This window comes from Ovis aries, chromosome 5, assembly GCF_016772045.2.
Source record: "Ovis aries strain OAR_USU_Benz2616 breed Rambouillet chromosome 5, ARS-UI_Ramb_v3.0, whole genome shotgun sequence".
Lineage (NCBI taxonomy): Eukaryota > Metazoa > Chordata > Mammalia > Artiodactyla > Bovidae > Ovis > Ovis aries.
In genome coordinates, this window is record NC_056058.1 from 78,025,397 (window position 1) to 78,052,780 (window position 27,384).

A 27,384-nucleotide genomic window follows, 5' to 3' on the forward strand; every position below is an offset into this window, starting at 1 on the left:
AGCGAGCACAGTAGCAGCAGAAGCATTCACTGAGTGCTGGTTTAGTGTGTGCCAGATACTGCACTTGGACATTTTATGAATTATGTCCTAAAACCTGCAAACCGTTAACCCCACAAGGAAAGGAGGTGTTGTTATTCCCTGCAGAGTGACGAAGCAACTTGCCCAAGGGCACATAGCTAGCGGTCGGAGGCAACTGCCTGGTGATGGATCCACTTCTGTTCTATCGGGCTTCGTGTCCCTCAGGGCAAGGACACTGCCTCTACCCACCATCCCTGCTGAGCCGGGATTGGCATGTGGTAGGCACCGCCTGTGTTCGTTAGATAAAAATCTGTTCTTGAGATCACACGCTGATCTAAAGGAAGCCAGCCAGGGTCAAAGAAGATACTCTGAGAACACCAGTGCTCCTCGGACCATGTAACCTTGGCAACACAGTCTGTCCCACTGCTTCTGGGTTGCCACTGAGCACACCGGTCAATGCCCACCCTCTTGGCCCGCAGGATTGCCAACCTGAAGATCCAGCTCGCCAAGCTTGACAGTGAGGCCTGGCCTGGAGTGCTTGACTCTGAAAGGGACCGGCTGATCCTCATCAACGAGAAGGAGGAGCTACTGAAGGAGATGCGCTTCATCAGCCCCCGGAAGTGGACCCAAGGGGAGGTGGAGCAGCTGGAGATGGCCCGCAAGCGGCTGGAGAAGGACCTGCAGGCGGCCCGGGACACCCAGAGCAAGGCGCTGACTGAGAGGTGAGGCTGGGCTGGGGGCATGGGGCCCTTCCCTGCTGCTGGTCATCCTCCAGCCTCGCAGTGAGAGGGACAACCAGGGACGCCCGGGTGCCACTCAGAGCACAGTTTAGAGAGCTCATCACTTTCCAGAATAGCAAATCTAGGGAAGTGACTCACCAGCCAACCATCCCAAAATTTTACCAGAGGGAATCACATTACCAAAACGTCTGCTCACATGCAGATTTTCAGAAATTCTCTTCTGAGATAAGCTCTATGTAATTTACAGCGGTTGTTCTCCAGCTTTGTGACAGTGACTCACATGTTATTACCGAATAGACAGAAGTTTCACAAAACAGTGTGTAGTCTTTCTGTGTGACAGTCCTCTGTACTTTCTTTCATATTGTGTCTCTCTTCACACCGGTCATGACCCACTAAATTGGTTTTGCCCCGTGCTAAGGAACTGCAGTTTGAAAAACACTGGTTTAGATGGGGCTTACAAACTGAGATACTGATAGGGGTCAAGCAGGTGATATAAATGCCAGAGGCCACTTGGCCATGGGCCATGTTAGACTGCAGTGCACAGACCCCAGGGGTTGTCTGCAGCCTCCAGGAGGTAAGTACAGGCTCCAGGCTGCTAGAGGCCCCATTTTTCAAAAGAGTTCTTTTGATTTTTTTTTCAATATTGGCAACTAATCCAAAACCATTTTTAACACCCTAGAGGCTAAATTAGCTTCATCTGTGGGCTTGATTTAACATGAAAGCCACTGGTTTACATTCTCCAGTTTAGATTGTACAGTGGAAGTCGCTCATTTGTGTCCGACTCTTTGCGACCCCATAGACAATCCATGGAATTCTCCAGGCCAGAATACTGGAGTGGGTAGCCTTTCCCTTTTCCAGGAGATCTTCCCAATCCAGGGATCAAACCCAGGCCTCCTGCATTGCAGGCAGATTCTTTACCAGCTGAGCCACAACAGACTTTAATCCTTTGGTATCTCACCAGCCTCCACACCCATACTACACAGAGCATATCTCTGTGTTCACAGAGTCCTACAGGTGGTCCTTCGATCCCCAGCTTCTCCATTCATGCAAGAGATGTTTTGTGGCACATATTTTGCATGCAAGGCAATTTGGAGAATTCAGAAGTGAATAGGTCATGATCTCTGCTCTGATACTCTTAAAGTGTATTCAGTTATTTTCACTTTTTTTTTTGGCAGCAGACTTTATTGGACAAAGTCCCTGCCCTTAATCTCGTGGACAGAGGAGCCTGTTGTTTAGTTGCTCAGTCATGTCCAATGTTTCGCCACCCCATGGAATGGACTGTAGCACACCAGGCTTCCCTGTCCTTTACCATCTCCCGGAGCTTGCTCAAACTCATGTCCATTGAGTTGGTGACGTCATCCAACTGTCTCGTCCTCTGTCGTCCCCTTCTCCTCCTGCCTTCAGTCTTTCTCAGCATCAGGGTCTTTTCTAATGAGTCAGCTCTTTGCATCAGGTGGCCAAAGTATTGGAGGTTCAGCTTGAGCCTCAGTCCTTCCAGTGAATATTCAGGAATGAATATTCCTTCCAATGAATATTCAGGAATGTGCAGCATCAGTCCTTCCAATGAATATTCAGAGGAGCCTGGCAAGCTACAGTTCGCAAGAGTCGGACATGTCCTAGTGACTAAACCACCACCACCTGCCCTTAAGGAGCTACAGTTGAAGACGGGCTGTGCTTAGTCGCTCAGCCCTGTCCGACTCTTTGCGTCCCCATGGACTGTAGCCCACCCGGCTCCTCTATCTGTGGGATTCTCCAGGTAAGAATACTGGAGTGGGTTGCCATGCCCTCCTCCAAGGGATCTTCCCAACCCAGGGATCAAACCCAAGTCTCCCACATTGCAGGCAGAGTCGTTACTGTCTGAGCCACCAGGGAAGCCCAGAATTGAAGACAGTGGTTTTCAAACTTGTTGTGGGGTGGACATGGGCAAGAGGGGAAGGGATGAGCAGGGGCATTCCTCTTTCCAGTGTACTCAGAGGCAGAAGCCCAGTTTATAAAGCAGATGAAGCTGGCTGGGCCAGTGGCAGCAGGCCTAGGTCCCCAGCTGTGCTCTCTGTATCACCCTGTGATGGGGGCTAGGATGCTTTCAGGGAGCCTCCTCTGTGCTAAGGCACCCTGCTTGCAGCCCCACCCTGGTAACTGTGAGTGAGCTCTATCTGCATATGGCAGGGTGCCAAATGGGTCAAGTTGACCCGCCTCTGCCTGGCCTCCTGTAAGCACATCAAAGAGTCCATTGACTGTCAGTGGTGGGAAATCTTTCCCCACCAAGCCCCTTGTCAGAACTATTCGCAGGGATGTGTCACTTTCCTCACCTTTTCCTTCTCCTGGGAGGAGTGGCTGATTGCTGACACACCACCAGGCAGGTGGGAGGAGGAGGAAAGGGCTTCAGTAGCTGGTGGTTCATAGCCCTAGGAAGCGCCTTCTAGAAATCTCCTTTAGTACCAAGACCCTGCCCTACTTCCCCCATGGCTGTGCAGCTTGGGGACGAGGCCTCTGACATGACACCTTTTGGCCTTTAGTGTCATTTGAAAGAATAAATGGTTAGCCAACCTGAGTAGACCCTTACAGACCTCTGCATGTATCTCCTAATGTGTCTGCCGGTCCTCTGGGTTCCTGACTTGCTCCCAGGCCCTCCAGCTATCACTGGGATGCCCTTAGCTATTCATCATGCTCACAGCAAGCAGCTGAAAAGAACAGATCCGTGACAGCCTTACTCCTTGGTGCGTCAGTAGAAATACCCTTTCTACCACTGACCTTGAGCAAGTCGTTGACCATATGGACTTCAACTGCCTAATATGGGGGCAAAAACAAGATAATTACATTATATACAAATATTTATATATTCTGAAGGCCGGTGGTTAGACCAGATTGTGAACTGAGGCTCTTCTCTAATAATTTCAGTTTCTTGAAATTAGGATTGGATATGCTATTAGAACTCCCTAAAGTGAGTGTTTGTCGCTCAGTCATGTCTGACTCTTTGTGATTCTAGAGCCTGTTGCCCGCCAGGCTCCTCTGTCCATGGGATTCTCCAGGCAAGAATACTGGAGTAGGTTGCCATGCCCTCCTTCAGGGAAACTTCCCCACCCAGAGATCAAACCTGCGTCTTAAGAGTCTCCTGCATTGACAGGTGGGTTCTTGACCACTAGTGCCACCCGGGAAGCCTATACTGCATGCAAAAGGTACCATTATATGCCAGGTTCTGTAGCCTACATCGTCTCATCTAAGCCTCCCAGCAACCCTGAGAGTAATCTTCGCTTCATAGATGAGGAAACTGAGGCTCACCCGATATCACCGAGGCACAGAGCCGGGATTACTACCCAGGCTGCTGCCCACTTAGAAGACCTTTTATTGTTGCCTTCAGCATCATCTTTCAAAGGTCTGACTGCTCTCCTGGAACAGTGAGTTCACACAGCCCCTCCAGGGAAGCCAGAACCTCCAGTCCATGGCAGCTGCTGAGCGGCTGACTCGAGGTCCCAGAGAGGAGGGTCCCCTGGGTCATGCAGAGAGAAGCCAGGGAAAGCCTTGGGAAGGACAGGACTGATGGCTTGAGCCCCTGCAGGAGAGAGAGGAGAAAGCCCACCCATACGTCTTCATCTGTGTTCTTTGCCTCCAGCGCCCTGACTGTCTGCGTTCATCTTCTGACTCTCTTGTTCTCTATCTAGGTTTCTTTCTCTTTTTGTTTCTCAGGCATGCATGCTCAGTTGCTAAATTCAAGTCCGACTCTTTGCAACCCCGTGGACTGTAGTCCACCAGGCTCCTCTGTCCATAGAATTTTCTAGGCAAACTGGAGTGGGTAGCCGTTTCCTTCTCCAGGGAATCTTGCTGACCTGGGGATTGAACCCATGTCTCTCGTGTTTCCTACACTGGATTCTTTACCGCTGAGCCTCCAGGGAAGCCATGCTCCACTCTTTCTTCTCTCTCTCTTTAAGTGGGACAGAGGGGACTTCCCAGTGGCTGAGACTCTGGGCTCCCAATGCAGGGACCCTGGTTCGATCCCTGGTCAGGGAACTAGATCCCACATGCCACAACTAAGAGTTTGGATGCTGCAACAAAGATTGAAGATCCCACATGCCACAACTAAGACTTGGCACAGTCAAATAAATTAAATAAATAAATTTTTTTTTTTAAGTGGGACAGAGGATGAAATGGTTGGGTGGTGTCCCTGACTCAATGGACATGAGTTTGAGCAAACTCTGCGAAATAGTGAAGGATGGGGAGGCCTGGTGTGCTGCAGTCCATGGGATCACAAAGAGTCGTGTACGACTTGGTGACTGAACAACAATTGTACTCCTCACCTGCACACAACAGTCTCTCTGTTCAAGGTGGCTTTGATTAGGCCAGAAAGAGACACATCCAGGAATAGCACACCACAGGGCCTGCCAAACCCCAATCAGGAATCGGTGAGAAACACAGACCTCCCCCCAAGACTCCCTGTCCTACCCCTCCTCCCGCCTCCCTTCTTGTGGACCCTCCCTGCCACTCCAGAGAGCTGCAGTGCCTGTTAGAGTGGGGTCTCTGCCCCCCCTTCCCCCAAGGACCAACTCCCCAGACCTGAGACGCAGCCCAGGCTCTTGCATTTTTAACCAGCACCCCAGGTGCTGAGCTACAGCTTGTGGGGATTCCAGCCCCATCCCCTGGGTCCTCTGTGTGCTTCCACGCTTGATGTGCCCTTGGCCCCCCAGCATGTGCTGAGCATCACACGCAAACGCCATATGGCCACCGAAGCCCGCTGCCTCTGGGAGGCGGCCTCAGCACCTGCATGCTGTTACTAGTGGCAACACCCCTGTGCTTAAGAAGTCCAGGCCACCTGGCTCCCAGTCCCCTAAGCCTGCGGTTGGGCCTCCAGGGGGGCGGAACCTGCGTTTACTTCTAGTGCAAGTGCTGTGGTCTCCTCCCAGAGGAGAGGAAAACAGAGGTAGAAATGGTGACCCCTAGCTGTGCCTTGACCCCCCCCCCCCCCCCCAAAACCTCACACCCTTTCAAGGTCTTGCTCTTATAGAGGGTCACATTCCACAGTCCTGTCCCTGCCATTGAAAACTGGGCTTTTGTTCATTACTGGCTCCATCTGCCGGCCTGCTGTCTGCCCCCGCCCCCAGCCCCAGGCAGGACTCTGGAATCACAGCGTCAGAGGTTGAACCTTCCAAGAACCATGCCGAGGCCACTGCACCCGCTGGGCCCGTGGTCTTTTCTGTAATTTCACAACCCAGATCCCCAGTGACAGATCCCGCCTGTCTCTCATCACTCTCCAGTTGTGTCTCTGGTCTTCGTGGCAGGGCCTGTGTTGGGGGTCTGGGGCATGTCGGTGGAGGGATGGCATGGCTAGCTTTTCAATGGGAATGAACTCTTTCAGGCCCCAGGCTGGGTTGGCTGTGCTTTGGGAGCAATGAGTCAGTCATTCCTCGTCCAGTAGGATGGCATAAGGGGATATGAAGATCCTTCCATGGGAGATTATTTTTTAATTTATTATTTACTTTTTTGGCTGAGCTGGGCCTTCACCGCTGCACCCAGGCTTTCTCTAGTTGCAGTAAACAGGGGCTGCTCTTCGCTGTGGCTTCTCACGTGGGCAGCTTCTCTGTGCTCTCGTTGTGGAGCACAAGCTCTGTCTAGAGCCTGGGCTCAGTAGTTGTGGCACACGGACTCAGCTGCTCCACAGCGTGTGTTCTCTTCACAGACCTGTGTCCCCTACATTGGTGGGTGGCTTCTTAACCTCTGGGCCACCAGAGGAGTCCCAAGAGAGATCGAATGTCTGGGTCTTTTCAGGAGAGCAAAGGAGCTTTCCCTGTGTCAACTGGGGAGGAGTCTTCCCTTCAGTGATGCCTTTTCAAACATGTCCATGTTGTGGGCACCGTGCTCAGGGCTGGGAGAGTGAGGCACAGCTCCTGCCTTACAATCCCCAGCTACTGAAGCAACTTGGAAACCGCAGTGTGCCAAAAAGTCACCTGGGATAGGTAATAACGATGTAGATTCCAGGGAATTCCCTGGTGGGCCAATGGTTAGGACTTGGCACTTTCCCTGCTGAGGCCTGGGTTCAATCCCTGGTCAGGGAGCTAAGATCCCACATGCTGAGTGGCTTGGCCAAAAAAAAAAGAGAGAGATGCATATTCCTGAGCCCAGGAGTTCCCTGACTGTTCAGTGGTTGGGTCTCCACGCTTTTACTACTAAAAGGTTCTGGATTTGATTCCTGGTCAGGGAACTAAAACCCCGCAAGCCACACTGTACTGGCCAAAAAAATAAAAATAAATAAAAACCCAAGGATTTTGCCCTCAGGACAGGAATTGCAGAACTGAGCATTGTTGTCAGCATGCCTGGGCGCAGCAGGCCTTTGCTCCCGGGCCCTGTGATGCTCCATCACACTCACCAGGATCTTCCCCAGGCGCTCTGGAACCGTTCTCTCAAGCTCCTTTGCTGACTGCTTCTTGCCTGTTCAGCCTTGAGATGCTGTTTAGACTCAGAGCTTGGTGGTGGACCCTACCTTTTTTTGTCCCCTTTATATTTTGCCCTAAGATGGTGCATTTGTTTGTTAGGGATGCCAAACCAGCATACCAGACATGAGGTGACTTCAACAACAAAAATGTATTAAATATTTCCTCTGAGTCCTGGAAGCCAGAAGTCCAAAGTCAAGGTGTTAGCAGGGTTGTTTCTTCTGAGGCCTCTCTCCGTGGCTTCTGGGTCTGCACATGGTCCTCTACACATCTTCATGTGGTCTTCTCTCTCTGCACACCTGTGCCCATCACAGGAGGGGATGGTTGGGTGGAGTCTTAACTCTGCCATGAACTCTTTAGCTTTAAGTAAACTATTTAGCTCTAAGAGCCTCAGCCTCCCCATGCATAAAGTGAGATGATAAAATTCTTACCGAGAAGGGTTATTGTGCAAATGATTTAAGGCAGTATCAGGGTTTCCCTGGTGGCTCCTCAGTGAAGAATCCTCCTGCCAATGCAGGAGACACAGGTTCAATCCCTGAATCGGGAAGATCCCCTAGAGGAGGAAATGGCAACCCTCTCCAGTATTCTTGCCTGAGGAATCCCATGGGCAGAGACACCTGGTAGGCTACAGTCTATGGAGTCGCAGAGTTGGACACGACTTAGCGACTAAAGAACGACAACATGAGTTTCCTAGTCAGCCCCTGGTATATAGCAGGCGATGCATATAGCAGTTACTATAACATTGTACATAGAGACCATATCTCTCCAAACATCATAGTATAATGCTCCTAGGATGTTCCCGTGTGTGCGTAGGTCTGTGGACATCTTCAGGAGTACATGCCTGCGATGCTTCTCTCAGGGAGATGGAGGCTGGATCCCCCAGGGCTTCCCCCTCATGTCTTCTTTCACTCCCTTCAGGTTGAAGTTAAACAGTAAGAGGAACCAGCTGGTGAGAGAGCTCGAGGAAGCCACCCGGCAGGTCGCGGCCCTGCACTCCCAGCTGAAGAGGTGAGTGGTGGGCAGGGGGGTAAGTGTTCCCCGGGGAATGGCCAGATATGCTTGAGTGCACAGCAGGTCCATGGATGGTCCAGTGGGGCATGTGCTGGGCCAGGTGTGGCCCAGGGCAGGGTCCTTCACCTCCCCAGACCGCAGCCTCCTCAGTCCTGACAGCGCACAGAAGGCCCCAGTCGGGTACTACTGAGTCTCGTTCACATCCCTTACCCCTACCAGCCAACTTGCACAACACAGAGGGGGTCGGCTTCAGGCCGGGGCCTTACTGGGCAGCGTGGGCAGAATTTTATCACTACATTTTGTTTTCATCAGATATTTTTATCAGTTGACAGGGCTTTTCAAATTACACGTAGGATATAAAGGCTCCTTTTGAAGATAACTATGTTAATGTTTTAAAAGTGAGTTGATTTGGAGAAAAATATTAAGCCTCATTACTTGGCATTGGATTCAGTATGGAAAAATAGGAAAATGGAGTGCAGCTGGTGGAGGTTTGAGAAACAGAGGAGGAAGTGGACTCAGAAGGCAGCTGGCTTGGGTTCGAATCCCAGCTCTGTTGGCTTCTAATGACGTGGCCTTCTCCGGATATCCCCTTCAGAGAGGCGGGGATGCTCGATCCGCCCTGGACACCATCAGGGGGTCCAGTGAAACAGTGTGTCCTGAGTGCTTTCTGGGGGAGCTTCCTGGCGGCCCACCCGCTCAGTGTCCTCTGCTCCCCCCAACCCCAGCCTCTCCGGCAGCATGCAGAGCCTGTCCTCCGGCAGCAGTCCTGGGTCCCTCACATCCAGCCGGGGCTCCCTGGCCGCCTCCAGCCTGGACTCCTCTGCCTCGGCCAGCTTCACCGACCTCTACTATGACCCGTTCGAGCAGCTGGACTCGGAGCTGCAGAACAAGGTGGAATTCCTGCTCCTGGAGGGGGCCACGGGCTTCCGGCCCTCTGGCTGCATCACCACCATCCACGAGGATGAAGTGGCCAAGACCCAGAGGGCAGAGGGGGGCGGCCGCCTGCAGGCCCTGCGCTCCCTATCGGGCACCCCCAAGTCCATGACCTCCCTGTCCCCCCGGTCCTCGCTCTCCTCCCCATCCCCGCCCTGCTCGCCTCTCATCGCTGACCCCCTCCTGGCTGGGGACGCCTTCCTGAGCAACCTGGAGTTTGAAGACCCTGAGCTGAGTGCTGCTCTCTGTGAGCTGAGCCTTGGCAGCAGCACGCGGGAAAGGTACCGGCTGGAGGAACCCGGCCCGGAGGGCAAGCAGCTGGGCCAAGGTAGAGAGCACCACATCCCAGGAGGGAGGGAGGTGGGACTGTGCTCAGGACCAAGTTCTGACCCCAGTGATAATTGTGACAGCTACGGGCAACAGTTACTGCTTTCTACCTACAGATCTGTACACGGTGTATCGATTTATTCATTCATACAGTAGGTATTTATTACGTGTTTACTGTCATCTAGATCCTGTGCAAAGGGTTTTTCCATGGTGGATTCATTTATGCAACAGATATTAAGTACCTATGGAAACTATGTCTTAATGGGTGGACATGGATTCATTCATTCTTTCATTGGACAGATAGGCCATGTGGGTTAGTTAGAGGACACAGTGTGGAGGACAGATAAGGTCCTGGTTCCATGAAGCCTGCATGCAAATGAAGGCACAAATAATAACTGTACGAGCAGATCAGGAGAAAGCACTTAGGAGGAAAATAAAACAGGGTGTGCTGGAGCCTTTCAGGTTGGAGTGGGGCTGCCATTTCAGGCTGGGTGGTGAAGGAAGGCGACATCTCAACTGCGACTTGAACAGTGAGAAAGAGCCAGCCTTGAGAGAAGCAAGAGCAAAGTGTCTGAGGCTGAAACAGGGGCTGCAAGAGAGACCAGAGGGAGGGGGTCACCAACAAGGCAGAGAATCAGGCAGAGAACAAATTGTGTAAGGTAAGGAGTTTGCATTTTATGTTAATTGCAGCAAGGATCCATGTGATTGAAGCCAGGGAATGACAAAAGATCACTCCTGTTATGAGGTCAAAAAGGGCGTTGTAGTCTAGACTGAGATTTAGGTCAGAAGCTTCAAAGTAAAAGATGATGCCGATAATGACAGCCAAGGTTTATTAGAAAAATTTTCATCTGTAACAGCAACCACATGATAAATTATAATGGTCAGTATTTATTGGGGTGCATTGATGTGGTGGGAAATGCACTTGATATGGTGAAATAGACTCCTTCTATTATACCTATTTCACAGATGGGGAGACAGAGGCTCAGAGAGGTGCTATTACTTGCCAACATGTGGGGAAGGGGGGACTGGAATCTGGGTTTTTCTGACCCCAGTGCCCAACCTCTTTATCACCACGCTCCCCTTAGGACATGAGGCAGCTCTGTGTATTTATTCCTAAGATACCCCTGACACTCGCTGACCCCATCTCGCATATGGTATGAAAGTCAGGACTGAGCAGGATGATTTACTGAGTTCAGGTGTACAGTACAGGCACTGTTGCACATATTGATTCATGTATACCTCAAAACGACACTATGAGGTGGGTGTTGATTTTATCCTCATCTTACAGACTGAAAGGTGTGAGACTCAGGTTAAGTGACTTGTCTGAGGTCAGTGTCACTGCGGTAAGGCAGGAGAGTCAGGACTGGGCTCAGGACCACCTAGTCAGCAAAGGTCTCCTGCCTCTGACCCCCATGAAGCCAGCCAGAAGCTCAACCCCTCTCAGCTCCAGGAATAGGGGCGGGGGCAGCTGCAGCACCCAGAAATATCAGTTCCTTCGTATACAAGGGCCACTGGGAGCAAGGGAGAAGCAACACGATTTCCTGGTTAATTAAGGGCTCTGCTGGGTGCATGCCAGCCACTTCCTTAGAAGAGCCGGGAGATCCCTGGGGCTCCCTCATCAGGAAGGCAGTCTTGCCGAGTCCTCTCAAACAAAAATAAAAACAGGCTTCCTACTGCAGCAGGTGGAAAGCTTCAGAAAATTGTTCCCTGGAGAGAAGGGGGTGCAGGCAGAACCTCTAATGAGGCTCAAGAAGGGTTCCCAGTGCTCCCTGTCTAAGGGCTGTGATCAGCTGGATCAGGGATGCTGGGACTCCAGTGGGGTGTGGGGAGTGAACCCTCCCCTACCCCTACCCCCACCCTACCCCACCCCCACCCTACAGCGTCAGTGCAGCTTGGGAGCCAGGGACCGCTCACTTCCCAGGCCAGCATTTCTTCATGCCATCTCCAGAAGCCTTGCCAGGCTGAGCTCAGACGCTAAGCAGGTTATGCGATTAGTGCCACTGTTCAGTCAGCAGACAAATTAATCTCCTTAAGTGGTTTCGTGGAGGGTGGAGCGGGGTGGGTCTGAAGGCAGGAGGGCTCCAGGGCTGCAGATGTGGGATGCAGTCTGGGAAAGCCACACCCAGATGGCCCCTTGGCCTCTGCCAAGCTCACGGTCACCATCCCCTAGCCCAGCCAGTGCACCCCTACCCCCACCCATGTGCCTGGCACACAGCAGGTGCTCAGAAGTGCTGGCCCTGAGGTTGGAACCCCTGAATCTGTCCTCCTTGTGCTGCGTGGAGGTCAGGAGCTGTCCTATTCATCTTGGCAGCTCTGAATTTGGCAGTGGCCCTGGCACACTGTCAGCACCGATTACTTGGGGAGGGAAGGAATGTGCAGCGTGTGCTGAGTCTGAGTCCCGGGTCAGAGACTTCAGAGGGCCTCTGTCAAGGGCAGGAGAGATGAGCTGACTTAGGAGTGCGGTGGGATAGGCAAGTAGGAGAGCCAGTGCTTGAGTCCTTCTTCCCCTTCTTGTCCTCCCGCAAGGGCCCAGGCTCTGTGGTATTGTCCCAAGTGTGTAGGAGGTGATCTGGAAGGCATCACTATAGTGATGGGAATGGTAGTCATAGTAACTAAGGATAGCAGTATGGGTTTCTAGGGCACTTCCCCTGCCCCAGTCTCTATACTAAGGATTTGCCTATGTCATCTCCTTGTGTCCTCCCAACAAAGTAGGTGGTGTTATCCCCATTTTACAGATAGGGAATGCAGGGCTTAGAGGGAATAAGTCAGCATCCCAGTGTCACAAAGCAGTGTGTGATTTGAACCCCAGTGGTTTGCCTGTGGAGTCTGAGATGTTAGACACAGACTCCTCTGCCACCTTTTCCTTCACCCCAAAACATGCAGGACCTTGCTGTAAAGGTCAGAGGTAGTAGGATTTTGGTGGGACCATCTTAAAACAACAGGGGATCCACAGTACCTGTTGGGATGACAGTATCCTGATTTCTGAAGCCCGCCTCTTCCCCCCGTCTCTTCCTCCAGCTGTGAATACGGCTCAGGGGTGTGGCCTGAAAGTGGCCTGTGTCTCTGCTGCTGTGTCAGATGAATCCGTGGCCGGGGACAGTGGTGTGTATGAGGCTTCCGTGCAGAGGTGGGTCCCTGAGTCCCGGGCCCCCTCCAGCGTATGGGAGGAACTCACAGGAGGGTGGGGGCCTAGAGATACTTCATGTCTGGGAGACTGCTGATTTCCCCGAGTGCCGTCAAGGGGTGTGTGGCCAGGGAGCAAGTACTGGGGAAAGAGCAGCCCCCTTGAGAGAGGGATCTAAAGTCTTTGTGGGCAGGGTCCACAGGGAGGCTCAGCAGACCCAAACCTTCCTCCTCGAGAATGCTGCTCCCTCCCAGAGAGAACCCTGTCTCTGGAAAATGACTTTGGCCCCAGGTCACTGCAGACCAGCCTGACCCTCTCTGTCTTCCCTGTGTTGCCTTCCAGGCTGGGTGTCTCGGAAGCCGCTGCTTTCGACAGTGATGAATCAGAAGCAGTGGGTGCCACCCGGGTTCAGATCGCCCTGAAGTAAGTGGCAGGGAGGGCGGGGCAGAGGGGTGTGGTCTGCACTGGGTCCCCTCCTCCCCCTTCTGCAGTGTGTCCAGCATTTACCCTCCTCCAGAACCAGCAGGCCCCACTGACAGCTGTGGGCTCCTAACTAAAGGTGGGGGTCTCTTTCTATGCCTCCCAGCTCCCTATTTCACAAAAGAGAAAAAAACAGGGTTTGAAGACTGTACCTTGCTCGGTGTCACTGAGCTGGGCAGGGGCCCAGCCGGGCAGGGACCGAGACCGCCTGCCTCTTGGTGTGTTTGGTCATCATCGTTACTACAGCTTTTTTGTTATCATCTCATCTGGACTGAAGTCAACCCCTCGGGGGCTACAGCCTAGATTTCCTGTTGTTGCTCATCTCTTGATGGGGAATGGTCTTGATTATTTTTAAATAGGATTTCATTGCCTACATTTAGCTCTCAGGAAATTTTACACAACCTCTGGCTTCCCTTTAAAAAATCAGACTGACAGCTCTGGACCTGTGTCCCTGCAAGGTGGCAAACACTGGGTCAGTGATCTCCAGCTCACCACGGTCCCAGAGCCGTCAGCAGCTCCGTCCGTGATGATTAAGGGAGAGAGAAATAAATGTGTTACCAACAGGTGCTCTGTATGCCCCCTTTTCATTTCAGGTATGATGAGAAGAATAAGCAGTTTGCAATATTCATCATCCAGCTGAGCAACCTTTCTGCTTTGTTGCTGCAGCAAGACCAGAAAGTGTGAGTGTGTAGCTGATGGACTGTGTATCATCCTCTCACCCTCTGCGTCCATCCCAGGGGACACTCTCCTTTCGGCCCTGCTCCGACCACAGGCCCCCTAGACCACTGTGGGTGGTTAGTGCAGGTGACCATGAGGCATGGTCAGGGCCACGAGCGTGGATGCAGGGTGGCAGACACACTCAGTCTAAAGAGGAGAGCCCCAGACAGCTTTCCATGTGTGTCCTGAGCCCCGACCAGGTGCCAGCACTAAGAATGGGGTGGTAAGCAAACCCCTGTCCTTGTGAACTGTAAGCCTGGTGAAGGAGGATGTCACGGCCCCTTTTGTCTGCTCTAAGCGCTAGTGTTTCGTGCAGAAAGAGCCAGGCCTGCCTTTCTCAGGAGCCAATTCCCATCAGCATGATTCTGTGGGCAGGTTGTGATGGGTGTTAACTCTACAGCTAATAATACAGCAGAGACCTGCACTGTTTGCCTCTTGGCTCTGCCTGGTACAGACGGGTTTCTGTTTCATTGAGCTCATCTGCCTCCATGCCCCTCCTTTGCTAGACCGTAGGCCTTGAGGGCAGCAGTATGAGCTTCTGTCTCTGTGGTCTGTACCCGGCCAGCGCCTGGGGCATGACATGTGGGAAGGAGGAAGGCAGGCCCGAAAGCAGGCAAAACAGAAGGCAGACGAGATTGGACACAGCGACTGGGGAAATAACAAACTCTTGTCCTCTGTGGCTTCCTGGGGGATTTGCAGCAGCTGTGTAGCCTAAGGCCTGAGCCCCCAACCCGGGCCGACCTGACCCCGGCTGTCGTGCGTGCCTGCCCCTCTAGGAACATCCGAGCGGCTATCCTTCCGTGCTCCGAGAGCACCACCTGCCTCTTCCGGACCCGGCTCCTGGATGCCGCGGACACCCTGGTGTTCAACGAGGTGTTCTGGGTGTCCATGTCCTACCCAGCCCTACACCAAAAGACCTTAAGAGTTGATGTCTGTACCACCGACAGGTGCCACCTGGAGGAGTGCCTGGTGAGAGCTCTATCTGTCTGTGCAGCCTTCTGTCCTTCTTGATCCACCTTTGCACTTCAGGGAAAAGGCTTGAGGCAAACACAGCTTGTACTAGCCCAGCTCTTCGTGGGTTCTAGGTAGACTTATTGGGAGCAGGGGAGAGAGAGAGCAGGGAGCTCCTTTATCTGCTATGGAATTGCGGGGCCTCATCCCTTCCTTGTGCCTGAAGCTGAGCCACCTGCCTTCCCCACCAGGTGGCCTGAGATGCTTTAATTGTCTCAGTTTCCTTATCTGTAAAACCAGCTAACCCTGACTACTTCATAGGTGGTTCTCTGGAGACTGAATGAAGCGCTCAACCAGCGCCCCTCGAACTTTCAAGTGCACACAAGTTACCTGGTTAAAATGCAGATTCTGATGCATCAAGTCTGGGCAGCAAGATTCTGTATTTCTCTCAAGCTCACAGGCGATGCCGGTGCTGCTGGTCCCGGTAGCAAGGATGTAAAGAAATGAAGTGTCTGCACACACTGGTTCTCACTGGAAATCAGTTCCCATAACCTTCCTGCTCAGCTGGGATTCATAACAGCTTCATTGCCATTTATATTGTTGTTATTATTACTGGCAGTAATGAAACAGCTTGTATGAATTGGATGCAGTTTATATGGTAGGCTCTGAACTGAACTCCATACTTGTATTATTTCTGTTGATCTTCCCTACAAATCTTATAAACTAGGTACCATACTATTATACCAGTGGGGAAACTGAGGCACAAAGAACTTTCTCAAGGTCAGAACAGAGTTAGAATGCAGGCAGGTCCACTCATGTCAGACCCTGGAGTTTTCTCTGGGTCAGCACAGTGCTCCCTGGAGGAACCCAATACATGGGATGGTGACTCAAGGATTTGGTAACCAGAATGGGTGTTGCTGAAGGATGGAGCAGAAAGCTTTTCCTAATCCAGCCTCCAAGAAATCCCCCGGTCGCCTACTGGTTAGGGTTCTGGGCTTTCACTGCCATGACCCAGGTTCAATCCCTGACTGGAGAACAGGGGTCTGCAAGATGCATGGCATGCCCCAAAATATACATCTTTATTTATTTCTATAATATTAAGTTCTATTCTAAAGGATAGAATATAAATTATATACAAAAAAAATCCAGGCTCCTCCAGTGAAGCGTTTCCTCAGTCCTGAGCATTCCTAAATGAGAAGAGACTCAACCCTGTTTTATCCTCCTAATTGGAGGCCTTTTATTCCTCCTTCCTAATTGAAGTCTGGCCATTGCTGGTTGCCATGGCAGCAGCCAAAGTGCTCATCCCAGCGTGGCTTGTCTCCATCCATGGCCAACCGGAGCCTCCGTCTCCCATGTCCCGTGGGGACGTGGAGTGTCAGGCTGTCGTGTTTCAGTGGCTGGAGGAGGCATGGAAGGGAGACGCGTGGAGGAAGGGCTGTCGGCTGCCACACGCTGCCTCCCCGCACTGCTGAGTTGGTGGCACCCCGGTCTGTTTTGAGCCACGTAACCAGCTGGGCAAGGACAGTAGTACTCATCCTGAGCAGCGTCTGTGTGTCTAGTTCTGGACTAAGAACTTTGAGTGCAGTATCTCATTTAATCCTCACAACAGGGAAGCAATATTAGCATTAGGTCCATTTGGCAGGTAAGGAATCAAGGCCCAGAAAGGCTGATTAACCAGCTCAGGTCATCCAGTAAGTAGGTAGAGAAGTCTGGATTTGAACACAGATTCCAACTTCCTTATGTCGCCATTACACTGTGTGTGTGATCAGTTGTTCAGTCAAGCACAACTCTTCGACCCCATGGACTATGGGCTCCTCTGTTCGTGGAATTTCCCAGGCAAGAATACTGGAGTGGGTGGCCGTTTCCTTCTCTAGGGGCTCTTACCAACCCAGGTATTGAGCCGGTGTCTCCTGCATTGGCAGATGGGTCTTTACCGCTGTGCTACCTGGGAGCCATCACACTGCCCTACTGGATTATGGGTTTGGATGGAATATGTGTCTTGCCCTCCCCAATATCATGGGCAGCAGTTCCACAGTCACTTTATGGTGGTATCTCAGGGTCACAGGCTTTCCAGGCAGGTGCTGATTGCTCACCCTTCAACTGTGCAGCTTCTGTAAAGGTAGCCCACTGCCCAGGCCCGCTCATACCCCAGAGCTAACCATTATAACCCTCCCTTGCTCCTTTTTTCACTTTGCCATCCACACTTGGCAAAAGCCTAGCTCTGTCAAAGTGAACTGTCCCCTCCTGTCTGCCCACGCAATTGGAGAAAAATACACACAGCACCAAATTCTCATCCTCTCCTTTCTCCTCACCCTTACTGTCCCTCTGCTGAGGCCCTTGCTTTATACCCAATCCTGGAACAGTAGAAGGAACCAGAAGAGAGCCCCCACAGCTGCCCCTGCCCCATCTTTTGCAGGCTCTGTGGTTCCTCCCAGAGCTCAGGGTGGGCCCTCCACACTCCCATCCGTGGCCATCCTCGCTCAAGGTCATCATGCCAGCCCTCACCCTTCTGCTCTGTTCTCTGTCTTCAGTTTCCCCTCCTCCACTAGATCGAACTTCTCAATATACCTCTCCATATATATGCTGTTATTAATCCCATGTTGTAAAAAAAAAAATTTTTTTACCCCATTTCTTCCTCCAGCTACTACATTACTTCTTTTGTTTTCTCTGTAGCAACACATGAACGAGGTGTGTATGTTTTCTCTGCATCTCAGACCAACGTGGGCTCTGGCCCTCATCGTTCCACCAAAAATGTGTTCATCAAGGTCATCGGGGGCCTCCTCGTTGCTAAATCCAGTGGCCAGCTCTCTCCATCCTCGTGTCTCTTGGCCTGTCTGCAGTGTTTGGCTCAGTTGCTCACTCCATCTTCTTCGACCTCCTTTGCCCTGACTTGGCTTCCTGGACCACTCGCTCTCTTGGCCACCTTCTCCCATCACTGGCTTCTCTGTCTGTCTGCTCTGTGGATTCTTGCTCATTTTCCTGACCTCTCCCTGTCTAAAGGCCCCAGGGCTCAGGCCTTGCTCTCCTCCCCTTTTCTACTTGCATGCATTGCTTCATTGATCTTGTCCTATCCCGACTTTCAAACACCGTTCCATGTAATAGCGCCATCCTGGGCCTCCCCACTCATCTCAGTGCTGTATGTCTGCTGTCTCTTCCATCTTTTCTTGCATATCCAGTCGGCATCACCAATCATGTATCCACAGCACACTCCTGAGCTTTCCTTCCATGTCTTCACTGTCTCAGCTGAATGCAACCCCATTCATTTATCCACTGCCCAAGCCAGAGACCACAGGGTTGTCTTGGACCCCTTTCTTCCTCTTGTACCCCATGTTCAGTCCTTCAGGAACTCCTAGCTCTGCCTTCAGAAGATCTCCAGATTCCAGCCACTTCTCCCATGCTCCTGACCACCACCATCTCTCACCTGATAGTTGCAGAATCCCCTCCCGGGTCTCTCTGCTTCTGTTCTTGCCGCCCTTCATCTCTTTCCAACACAGTCGCCAGGGTGATCCTATTAAATCGCAGATGAGTCCATCCAGTTCTTTCCTTAAATCCTTAGGAAGGCTTCTGTCTCCAGCCAGAGTCAACACCTGGGCCTTTGCCTGCTCTCCCCAGGTCCTCTGAGGTCTGCTCCTTGCCATCTCTTGGATTTGATCCCTGATACTCTTCCTCCAGCCCCCTTGTGCCCCTTGAATATACCCCACACCCCCTTCTCTGGCCTTTCTCACTGCCATCCTTTTCTAATGTAATTCTTTTCTCCTGGATATTGATGGGCAAAAGTCACTCTCTTGCCTCATTCTGTTCTTGGCCCAGATGTCACCTTCTCCGTGAGGACTTCCTTCCACCCTACGTAAAGCCACATTGCCCCCTCCACCCTCTTATCGCCACCTCTGCACTTTGCCTGTATCACCTTCTCTGCAGCACTTTATATCACCTAATATTTCTCCATATCGTAGGTATTAGGGCGCAAGTTATTTTCACATTTTTGTCATCTCTGAAATCAAGATGCAGTGTGTACTAGCTGTCAGGTCATCTTCTAATTGGTAACTATTTTTCTTTCTTAGTGATACATGAAATAATAGTACACTCTATAATTGATGGCATCTTAGACTCTATGAGACACAATATAGAAGTTACTTACTGATTATCTGATTCCCCCAGACTGGAATATAAACTGAGGAGGGCAGGGATTTTTCTCTGCCTTAAATCCCGCTGTGTTCCCAACACCCAGAACAGTGTCTGACACATAGAGGCAACTGGGCAAATGTGCGTGTGTCAAATAAATGATTGAATGAATGCGCTGATGCTGTCGAAGTACATCTGGTTTACTGAGGCAGACCATTCACACCTGTGAGGCAGCCCCAAGTAGTTGTTGTTGTTGAGTCACTCAGTCGTGTCCGACTCTTTGCGACCCCACGGACTGCAGCACGCCAGGCCTCTCTGTCCCTCACCATCTCCTGGCGCTTGCTCAAACCCGTATCCATTGAGTCGGTGATGCCATCCAACCATCCTGTCCTCTGCCATCCCCTTCACCTCTTGCCTTCAACCTTTCCCAGCTTCAGGGTCTTTTGTAATGAGTCGGCTCTTCACATTAGGTGGCCAAAGTATTGGAGCTTCAGCATCAGTCCTTCCAATGAATATTCAGGATTTATTTCCTTTACCATTTGACTTGGATCTCCTTGCAGTCCAAGGGATTCTCAAGAGTCTTCTCCAATACCGCAGTTCAAAAGTATCAGTTCTTCAGCACTCAGCCTTCTTTATGGTCCAACTCTCACATCCATACATGACTACTGGAAAAACCATAGCTTTGACCATACGGACCTTTGTCGGCAAAGTAATCTCTCTGCTTTTTAATATGCTGTCTAGGTTTGTTGATAGTTTTTATTCCAAGGAGCAAGAGTCTTGTAATTTCGTGGCTGCTGTAGACTGTATCTTATTGGAATTAGACTGGATCTTGTTGGACAACTCTCTACATCAGTGCCTAGAAATCTTCTTTATTTTTTGTACATAGCTATGGAATAACTACAGATATAGGTTACAGTTTATTCTCCCAGTCTCCTGTTGCTAGAGCTTTGAGTTGTTTTACATCAGTCTTGGCGATTATCTTTCTCAACTCTAACACCTAAAGCAAAAAACAACACGTGCAACTACCTCAAACTAAAACGCTTCTGCACAGCAGAACTTTCGCTTTCACCAATAAAGTGAAAAGGCAACCTACTGAATGGAAGAAAATATTTGCAAATTGTATATCTGATAAAGAGTTAATCTCTAAACAACCCATGAAAGTACAGTGTTAGTCACTCAGTCGTGTCTGACTCTTTTGCGACCCTGTGGACTATAGCCCACCAGGTTCCTCTGTCCATGGGGATTCTCCAGGCAGAGTACTGGAATGGATGCTCATTCCCTTCTCCAGGGGATCTTCCCAACCCAGAGTTCAAACCAGGGTCTCCCCCCATTAGAGGCAGATTTTTTACCATCTGAGCCATCAGAGAACCCATCCTTAAAATTAATATCTAGATAGATCTTAACCTATACAACTCGGTGAACAAATAAGTCAGTGAATGAGTGAGTTATTAGAAAACAATACCCAGCCATTTCTTCCTCCCAGGAAGCTTCTATCTCACCTGGAGTGGTGTTTTATCTACTTTCCCCAGAATACCTTGTCACTCCCTGCTTCTGCTTTTTTCCCATCCTCCACAGGGAGGCGCCCAGATCAGCCTGGCTGAGGTCTGCCGGTCCGGTGAGAGATCGACTCGCTGGTACAACCTCCTGAGCTACAAATACTTGAAGAAACAGAGCCGGGAGCCCAAACCAGCGGGAGCCATGGCCCCCATCCCAGGGCCTGAAAGCACGGTGAGCTGGACCACAGCTTTGCATCCTTCTCCTATAAAAGGCAGCACCTGGTCGGCTGGAAGGAAAGCCTCTCCCAGAGTTGGAGATGGCTGGACATCAGAGGGGTGTGTGTATGTGTGAGTCACTCAGTCACTCACTGTCTGACTCTGTGCGACCCCATGGACTGTAGCCTGCCAGGCTCCTCTGTCCACGGGATTCTCCAGGAAGAATACTGAAGTGGGTTGCCATTCCCTTCTCCAGGGGAATCTTCCCAACCCAGGGCCTGAACCAGGGTCTCCTGCATTGCAGGCAGATTTTTGTACCCTCTGGGCCAGCAGGGAAGCATGGACATCAGAGGTGGAGTAATTATTAGAGAAGGAACCGAGTCTCAGAGACGTTAAACAATTTCTTGAAGTCACAGAGGCTTTCTCAGTGTGGACACCACTCAGTGGGACAGTCTCCCTGACTACTTGATGATCTCCTTGCAGCTGTAGACCTGTAATTCTGTCTCATGCAAACACTAACCTCACCTTCCAAATTTTGTCCATGTATACAGAGGTTATTTTCAGTAGAACTGCCAGTTAGAAGAACTAGGGACCAGTTGGTGTAAACTTATGGCAAGATGCTTGCCCACTCTGGTCTTCAGTTTTGCCCTCCGTTCACTGGGAGGGTGATAGGGTCTGATTCCTGCCAGGTGGGGCTCTGCCTGCCTTGCACAGAGGACTCATCGGCCTTTGTCTCTGCAGGATGCTGTGTCTGCTCTGTTGGAACAGACAGCCGTGGAGCTGGAGAAGAGGCAGGAGGAAAGGAGCAGCACGCAGACCCTGGAAGACACCTGGTAAGTGAGGGTGCCCCTGGGAACTGACCTGGCTTGGACCTGAGCCCAGGGATGAGATCCCCAGACACCAGGGCAACCAAGAGAAGTGTTCCCTGTGAAAACGAAGATCCTCTCTCAATGGGTCTCTATAGGCAACAAGGCAGTATATAGCCTGGTACGGTGTTTCCCAAGTCCCTTCCCAGTTTGTGATTTTATGTTCTAGCAAGTATTCATACTGGTTCACATGTTAGTGTTTATTGTGATGCACTTACATTTATTTTGGTTTAGAAAAATTCCTAAGAAGCTTTATATTACTAGAAGTGGAAATAAGCATGAAAGTAAAAGTTGCTCAGTCGTGTCTGACACTTAACCCCATGGACTATACAGTCCATGGAATTCTCCAGGCCAGAATACTGGAGTGGGTAGTCTCCAGGGGATCTTCCCAAACCAGGGATCGAACCCAGGTCTTCCGCATTGCAGGCAGATTCTTTACAAGCTGAGCCACAAGGAAGCCCACGAATATTGGAGTGGGTAGCCTATCCCTTCTCCAGCAGATCTTTCCGACCCAGGAATCGAACTGGGGTCTCTTGCATGCAAGCAGGTCCCTTACCAGCTGAGCCAAAAGGGAAGTGGAAATAAGTATAATTTGCCATAAATTGAAAATCCCTCAGTAAGGAATTGCAATTGGAGAAGGAAATAGCAACCCACTCCAGGGTTCTTGCCTGGAGAATCCCAGGGACAGAGGAGCCTGGCGGGCTGCCGTCTATGAGGTCGCACAGAGTTGGACACGACTAAAGTGACTTAGTAGCAGCAGCAGCTAGGAATAGGGAGCAGAAATAACAAGCTTAAACAAGATAGAATTTTACTTCTTTGTTACTTAAAAAAGAAGATTTGGGAAAAGGCAATCCAAGGCTCATCTGTCAGCCCCATGATGTTATTGGGAACCCAGGCTCTTTTTCTTATTCTGTTTTGCTGTCCTTACTGTGTGACCTCCATCATCAAGGCTGCTAAGCACAGAATGGCTGCAGAGTCACCAGCCATCAGGCAGGCATCAGGAAAGAGGAAAGACAACAGAGTCTGCCTGAGTGCCTTTTAACCAACGAGCATTCCTGAAAGTCCCACCCAGCAATTTCCACCTGCTTTTCATGGGCTGAGCTTAGGTACTTGGCCTACCCAGTAGCTAAAGGAAGCTGGGAAATGAGGTCTCTTAGTTGGTATAAAATTCAGGATTCTGTCATTAAGGAAGAATGTCGGAGTGGATACTGAGTAGGTCATGAGCCAAGCCTGCCTTAGAAGATAACTGTGGAAGATTAAATGTAATAAAAATACAACAAGAATGTTAAAATCTACCTGGATATATTGCTTGCCAAGGTTCTAAGACTAAGATCTCTCCTACTGTTAAAAAGGAAGGTCATACCTCCTCTACTTCTGTGTCTATTTCTGCTTTGCAAATAAGTTCATCGGTATAGACACAGGCGTAGAGAACAAACGCAAGGATACCAAGGAGGGAAGGGATGGGGGGATGAACTGGGAGATTGGGGTTGACATATATGCTCTGCTGTGTATACAGTGAATAACTAACGGGAGCCTACTGTATAGCTCAGGGGACTCTACTCAGTGCTCTCTGGTGACCTCAGTGGGAAGGAGATCTGGCTGCAGTCTGTGGGGTGGCAGAGAGTCGGACACGACAGGGTGACTGGACAGCAATAGATGATACACTTTGCTGTACAGTGGAAATCAACATGAAATTGTAAAGCAACTACACTCCAGCAAAAATTTTAAAGAAGGTCCATGTGTCAGCAATGTTAAAGACATGCTACTGCCCAAGAGAGACGTCCTTGTTGATGTAACCAAGTCTGAAGCAGAAGTGGACAGGACACAGCTTTTCCACTGTGTGATCAGAAACTTTAGTCCCTTGACTCCCCACAGAAAGTCTCATCACACACTTTAGGAAACAGTGATGTAGACTAGGGTTCAAACCGTAGCTTTATCTTTTTTGGTATAACCTTAGGCAATTTATTGCAACATCATGCACATTCAGAAAAGCTGGGGTGTGTGTCTGGCTCAGTGAATTTTCAGAAGCCAAACTATTACCCATGGGTCCAAACTGAGGAGCATCACCAGCTCTCCGGAAGCGCACACCACATTTCTACCGGTCACTGCCTGCCCCCTCAAGAGCAGCCATTGTTACTCAAGAGAGCCACAAGTCGTTCTGACCCTGTCTGATCCTTGGCTCAAACGTGGGGACATCACACTGACTGTGAAGGATCATCAGAAGAGACTGAAGGATCAGCCACTGATGAAGTGAAAGTGGAACGCTTGTAGTAGACACGCAAGAGACAATAGGGATTCTTATCAGGAAATGGAGGAGGAACACAGCTTAAGTACCAGCTGGAAAGGGAGACAGCAAATCCCATCTCGGAAATGAGCACAGCCTCGGAACCTTGCCATTTGTGCTTAAGTGCATGTGCTCTGAATCCAGACAGATGTGAATTCACAAAATCTCATTCAGCCAGCTCCTTGTGGGATCCTAGGTCTGGGTGAGGCCTAAGCATCAGTACATTTAAAGCATCCTGTGGTTAAGACTCCACCTGCCAATGCAGGGGACATGGGTTCGATCCCTAGTCTGGGAAGATTCCTCATGCCCCAGAGCAACTGGGCCTGGGCGCCACAAGTACCAAACCTGCTCTCTGAGCCCACAAGTTGCAACTACTGAAACTTGCACACCTGGAAGCTATGCCCCTCAACAAGAGAAGCCACCACATTGAGAAGCCCATGAACCGAAACAAAGAGTAGCCCTTGCTTGCCACAACTAGAGAAAGCCCAACAAAGACCCAGGGCAGTCAAAAACAAATTAATGGGGTTGGGGGGGAGAAGCATCCTAGGTAATTCTAAGGTGAAGCCTGGACTGAGAACCAAGCTCCAAACCCAGTTTCTCCATCTGTGACATAGAGATTCAAGAAATAGCCATTGCACATGGGGTATTTTGTAGACTCTGAAAATTATGCATGGTTAGCCCTTAAAACAGACCCTGACCCACAGACAGCACGCAGTGACTCTTCTGTTACAGCCCTAAATTCTATGTTTGGTCTGACAAGAAGTCTCTCCTTAATACCTTTTACTCCAGGGGTCAGCAGGTGCTTTCTGGAAAGGGCCAGATAGTAAATGTCTGCTACGCGGGCCAGGCAGGTTCTGTTGCATCCACTCAACTCTGCCATCGTGGTGTGACAGCAATCACAGGCAGTACACACACCAGCCGACCATGCCTCTGTCCTTGCACCTTCATTTACGGACACGGAAACTAGAATTTCACATCATTTGCTCGTGTCGTGAAATATCACCCTCTTTTTAATCTTTTTTTCCCCCAGCCATTTAAAAATATAAAAACCATTCACAGCCTGGACCTTGGACTGTCCAGAAACAGGATTTGGCCCCCAGGCTGACTCCTCTCTTCCTGTTGTCCTTGACCCTTCCTCCATGTGATGAAGAATAGGGCCAGGTTCCTGAATTCTTGTATGTTCGTTTGCTTTAGGGTTCTCTCTCAACTGTCTCAGTTTCTCTTCTCCGTCCCACCCCCCTGTTGCTCCCCACTCTCCCCTCCCCTCCCTCCCTGCTTCCTCCCGTCTCCCCACTGCCTCTCTCCTTCCTCCCCTTCCTCCTCCTCCCTCCTCCCTCCCCTACCTTTCTCTTCTCCATCTCTTCCCCTCCCTCTTCTCTCTCTCTCCCTCTCCCCCTTTCTCTCTCCCTCTCTTCCCCTCCCTCTGACACTCTGCAAAGGTCCCAATGCCGGAAATCGGCCCAGGACCTGTCTTCCAAAACCCTGGCACAAGATCAGTGGTTTTTCACCAAATTCCAAGCTTGTGTTGAGGCTTTCACACTGTCTCCTAGCAACCACCTTCTGTTCTCTCACCCTTTGTGGCCCCCTCTCTCCCCACCCTTGGCCATTCAAACTTCCCGAGACACTGACTTATAACGAGGGCTGGGAGTCCCCCCCGCCCCCCGAGCTGCTGTGGTAGTGGGGTGGCTCCGTCTGCAGCCGCCTCCCCCACACTAGAGGCTTCTTTTGGTCCTGGAATGTTAACTAGCTCTGCTTTGCCCGTTCAGCTCTGGAGTGGAGGGCTCCGCAGACTGGTCCTCTGTTCTCATCTCCTCTCCTCCCTCCGCACCCAAGGCCCAGTGGAGGATGCCGCTGTTGTTCCCTCCTTTCATTTGTTCGGGTTTCTTTAATGCGTATAATCAGAAGACTTGATCTTTTTTTAAGATCCAGAAACAAAACAAAACTCTCAGAGGATTAGAAAACGCAGGAGAATATAGGGGCTTCCCCGGTGGCTCACCGGTAAAGAATCCGCCTGCAATGCAGGAGCTGCAGGAGATGAGGGTTTGATCCCTGGGTCCGAAGATCCCCTGGAGGAGGAGGAAATGGCAACCCGCTCCAGTATTCTTGCCTGGTAAATCCTATGGACAGAGGAGCTGGCAGGCTACAGTCCATAAGGTCGCAGAGAGCAGGCTACAGTCCATAAGGTCGCAGAGAGTCGGACACACGTGCATGCGGGAGAATATAATCACAATGCTAGAGTGAAAACCCTTGTATTTACCTCCTTGGGAGCTTACGTGTATTTGTCTAGGACAAAGGTTGAGAAGTGGCCTTGCTGGGTCCCAGGGCATGTGTGGTTTATATTTTATGAGGTCCTGCAGCATCCTTCTCAAACAGGATTGTAAATGCTCCCGCCAGCAGTGACTGAGAGTGCCCCTAAAGCTACGTCCTCTCTGATACAATATAATCAAACAGTATTTAATCAAGAACGTGTACCTGTTTTTTTTCTAGCAGGTACTGCTGAATTGACTTCACAGTATTCATTGGCTGCTCTAATTAACACTCCCCACAGGGATACACCTTTTTCCCAAACCCTCACTTGATATCAAATACATATTACAAATATCAAATACATATTTTTAAATTTTTATGGATTTTTGGCCACTTTTCCCAAGGGTGAAAAGATGTGTCTGATTATTTTTCTCTTTACAATTGAGGGTTGGTTTTTTTTTTCCCCCTTTCCCGGAAAATATGTCGATCAGCTTCTTAGTCACAAAGAAGAGACTTCCCCAGCAGTTGAGCGCTTCATGGAGTGGGAACCTGGCTGCACCGCTGAGTGGCCTGACACTGAGGAGGCCTACTCACTCTCTGAGACAAGAGGGGCTTTCGGTGTTGTTGAAGGGCCTCAGCATGGCACCCGGAGGTCATCGAGGCCATGTTTGAAAAGTGAAAGTGTCGTGTCTGACTCTCTGAGGCCCTATGGACTGTAGCCTGCCAGGCTCCTCTGCCCATGGGATTCTCCAGGCAAGAATACTGGAGTGCGTTGCCATTCCCTTCTCCAGAGAGTCTTCCCGACCCAGGGATGGAACCCACGTCTCCTGCATTACCCTCTGAGCCACCAGGGAAGACTCTGGTATCCATGTTTAGTGGCTCTTTCATGAGTGGATCAAAAGGCAGAGGAGGGAAAGAAGAGGCCCTTCCACAGCGAGAGTCCCCGTCTAAGTGCCAGGGAGGTTTTCAGCACAGGGCTGAAGGTGGAGAGCCAAGATCTGTTTTCCCTGTTGGGAAAATCCTAAGGGAGATTTTGTGTTTATCCACAGTCTCACTGAGCCAGCTAACGAGATGTCAAACTCTGCTTTTGGCTGAAATTCCTTCAGCTCTGTATGGAAATACTGCCTCATGCTGATCAGAAGCCTGGCGGTTATGTATGTCTTTGAAAAGTAAAGATGGGAATGGAGATAAATTACTAATTAACAAATGCCATCCATTTGTCACACCAACTCTTTTGAGGCTCAGAGTCTGAGGGGAGAGGATAATTATGAAGAGTATCACCAAAAATAAAGTCTCTTCAACAAATGATGCTGTAACCCCATTGGATATCCATACAGAAAAAAATAAATGTTAGGTGCCATGGACAAAAACTAATCTGAAATGGATCATAGTATTAAACATAAAAGCTGAAACTGAAAAACCTTTAAAAGAAA

General features: G+C 50.5%; 1 protein-coding gene across 1 annotated transcript in view; it reads left to right on the forward strand.

Moving 5' to 3' along the window:
- WWC1 (WW and C2 domain containing 1) overlaps positions 1-27,384 on the forward strand; it is a 156,192-nt gene that overhangs the window by 111,739 nt on the left and 17,069 nt on the right. Inside the window, exons 9-17 of the mRNA XM_027970481.2 lie at positions 498-740; positions 8,096-8,185; positions 8,914-9,449; positions 12,467-12,575; positions 12,915-12,995; positions 13,646-13,732; positions 14,546-14,738; positions 20,418-20,570; positions 21,296-21,387. Coding sequence (XP_027826282.2) covers positions 498-740; positions 8,096-8,185; positions 8,914-9,449; positions 12,467-12,575; positions 12,915-12,995; positions 13,646-13,732; positions 14,546-14,738; positions 20,418-20,570; positions 21,296-21,387 — 1,584 coding nt within the window. The remainder of the gene's footprint in view (positions 1-497; positions 741-8,095; positions 8,186-8,913; positions 9,450-12,466; positions 12,576-12,914; positions 12,996-13,645; positions 13,733-14,545; positions 14,739-20,417; positions 20,571-21,295; positions 21,388-27,384) is intronic.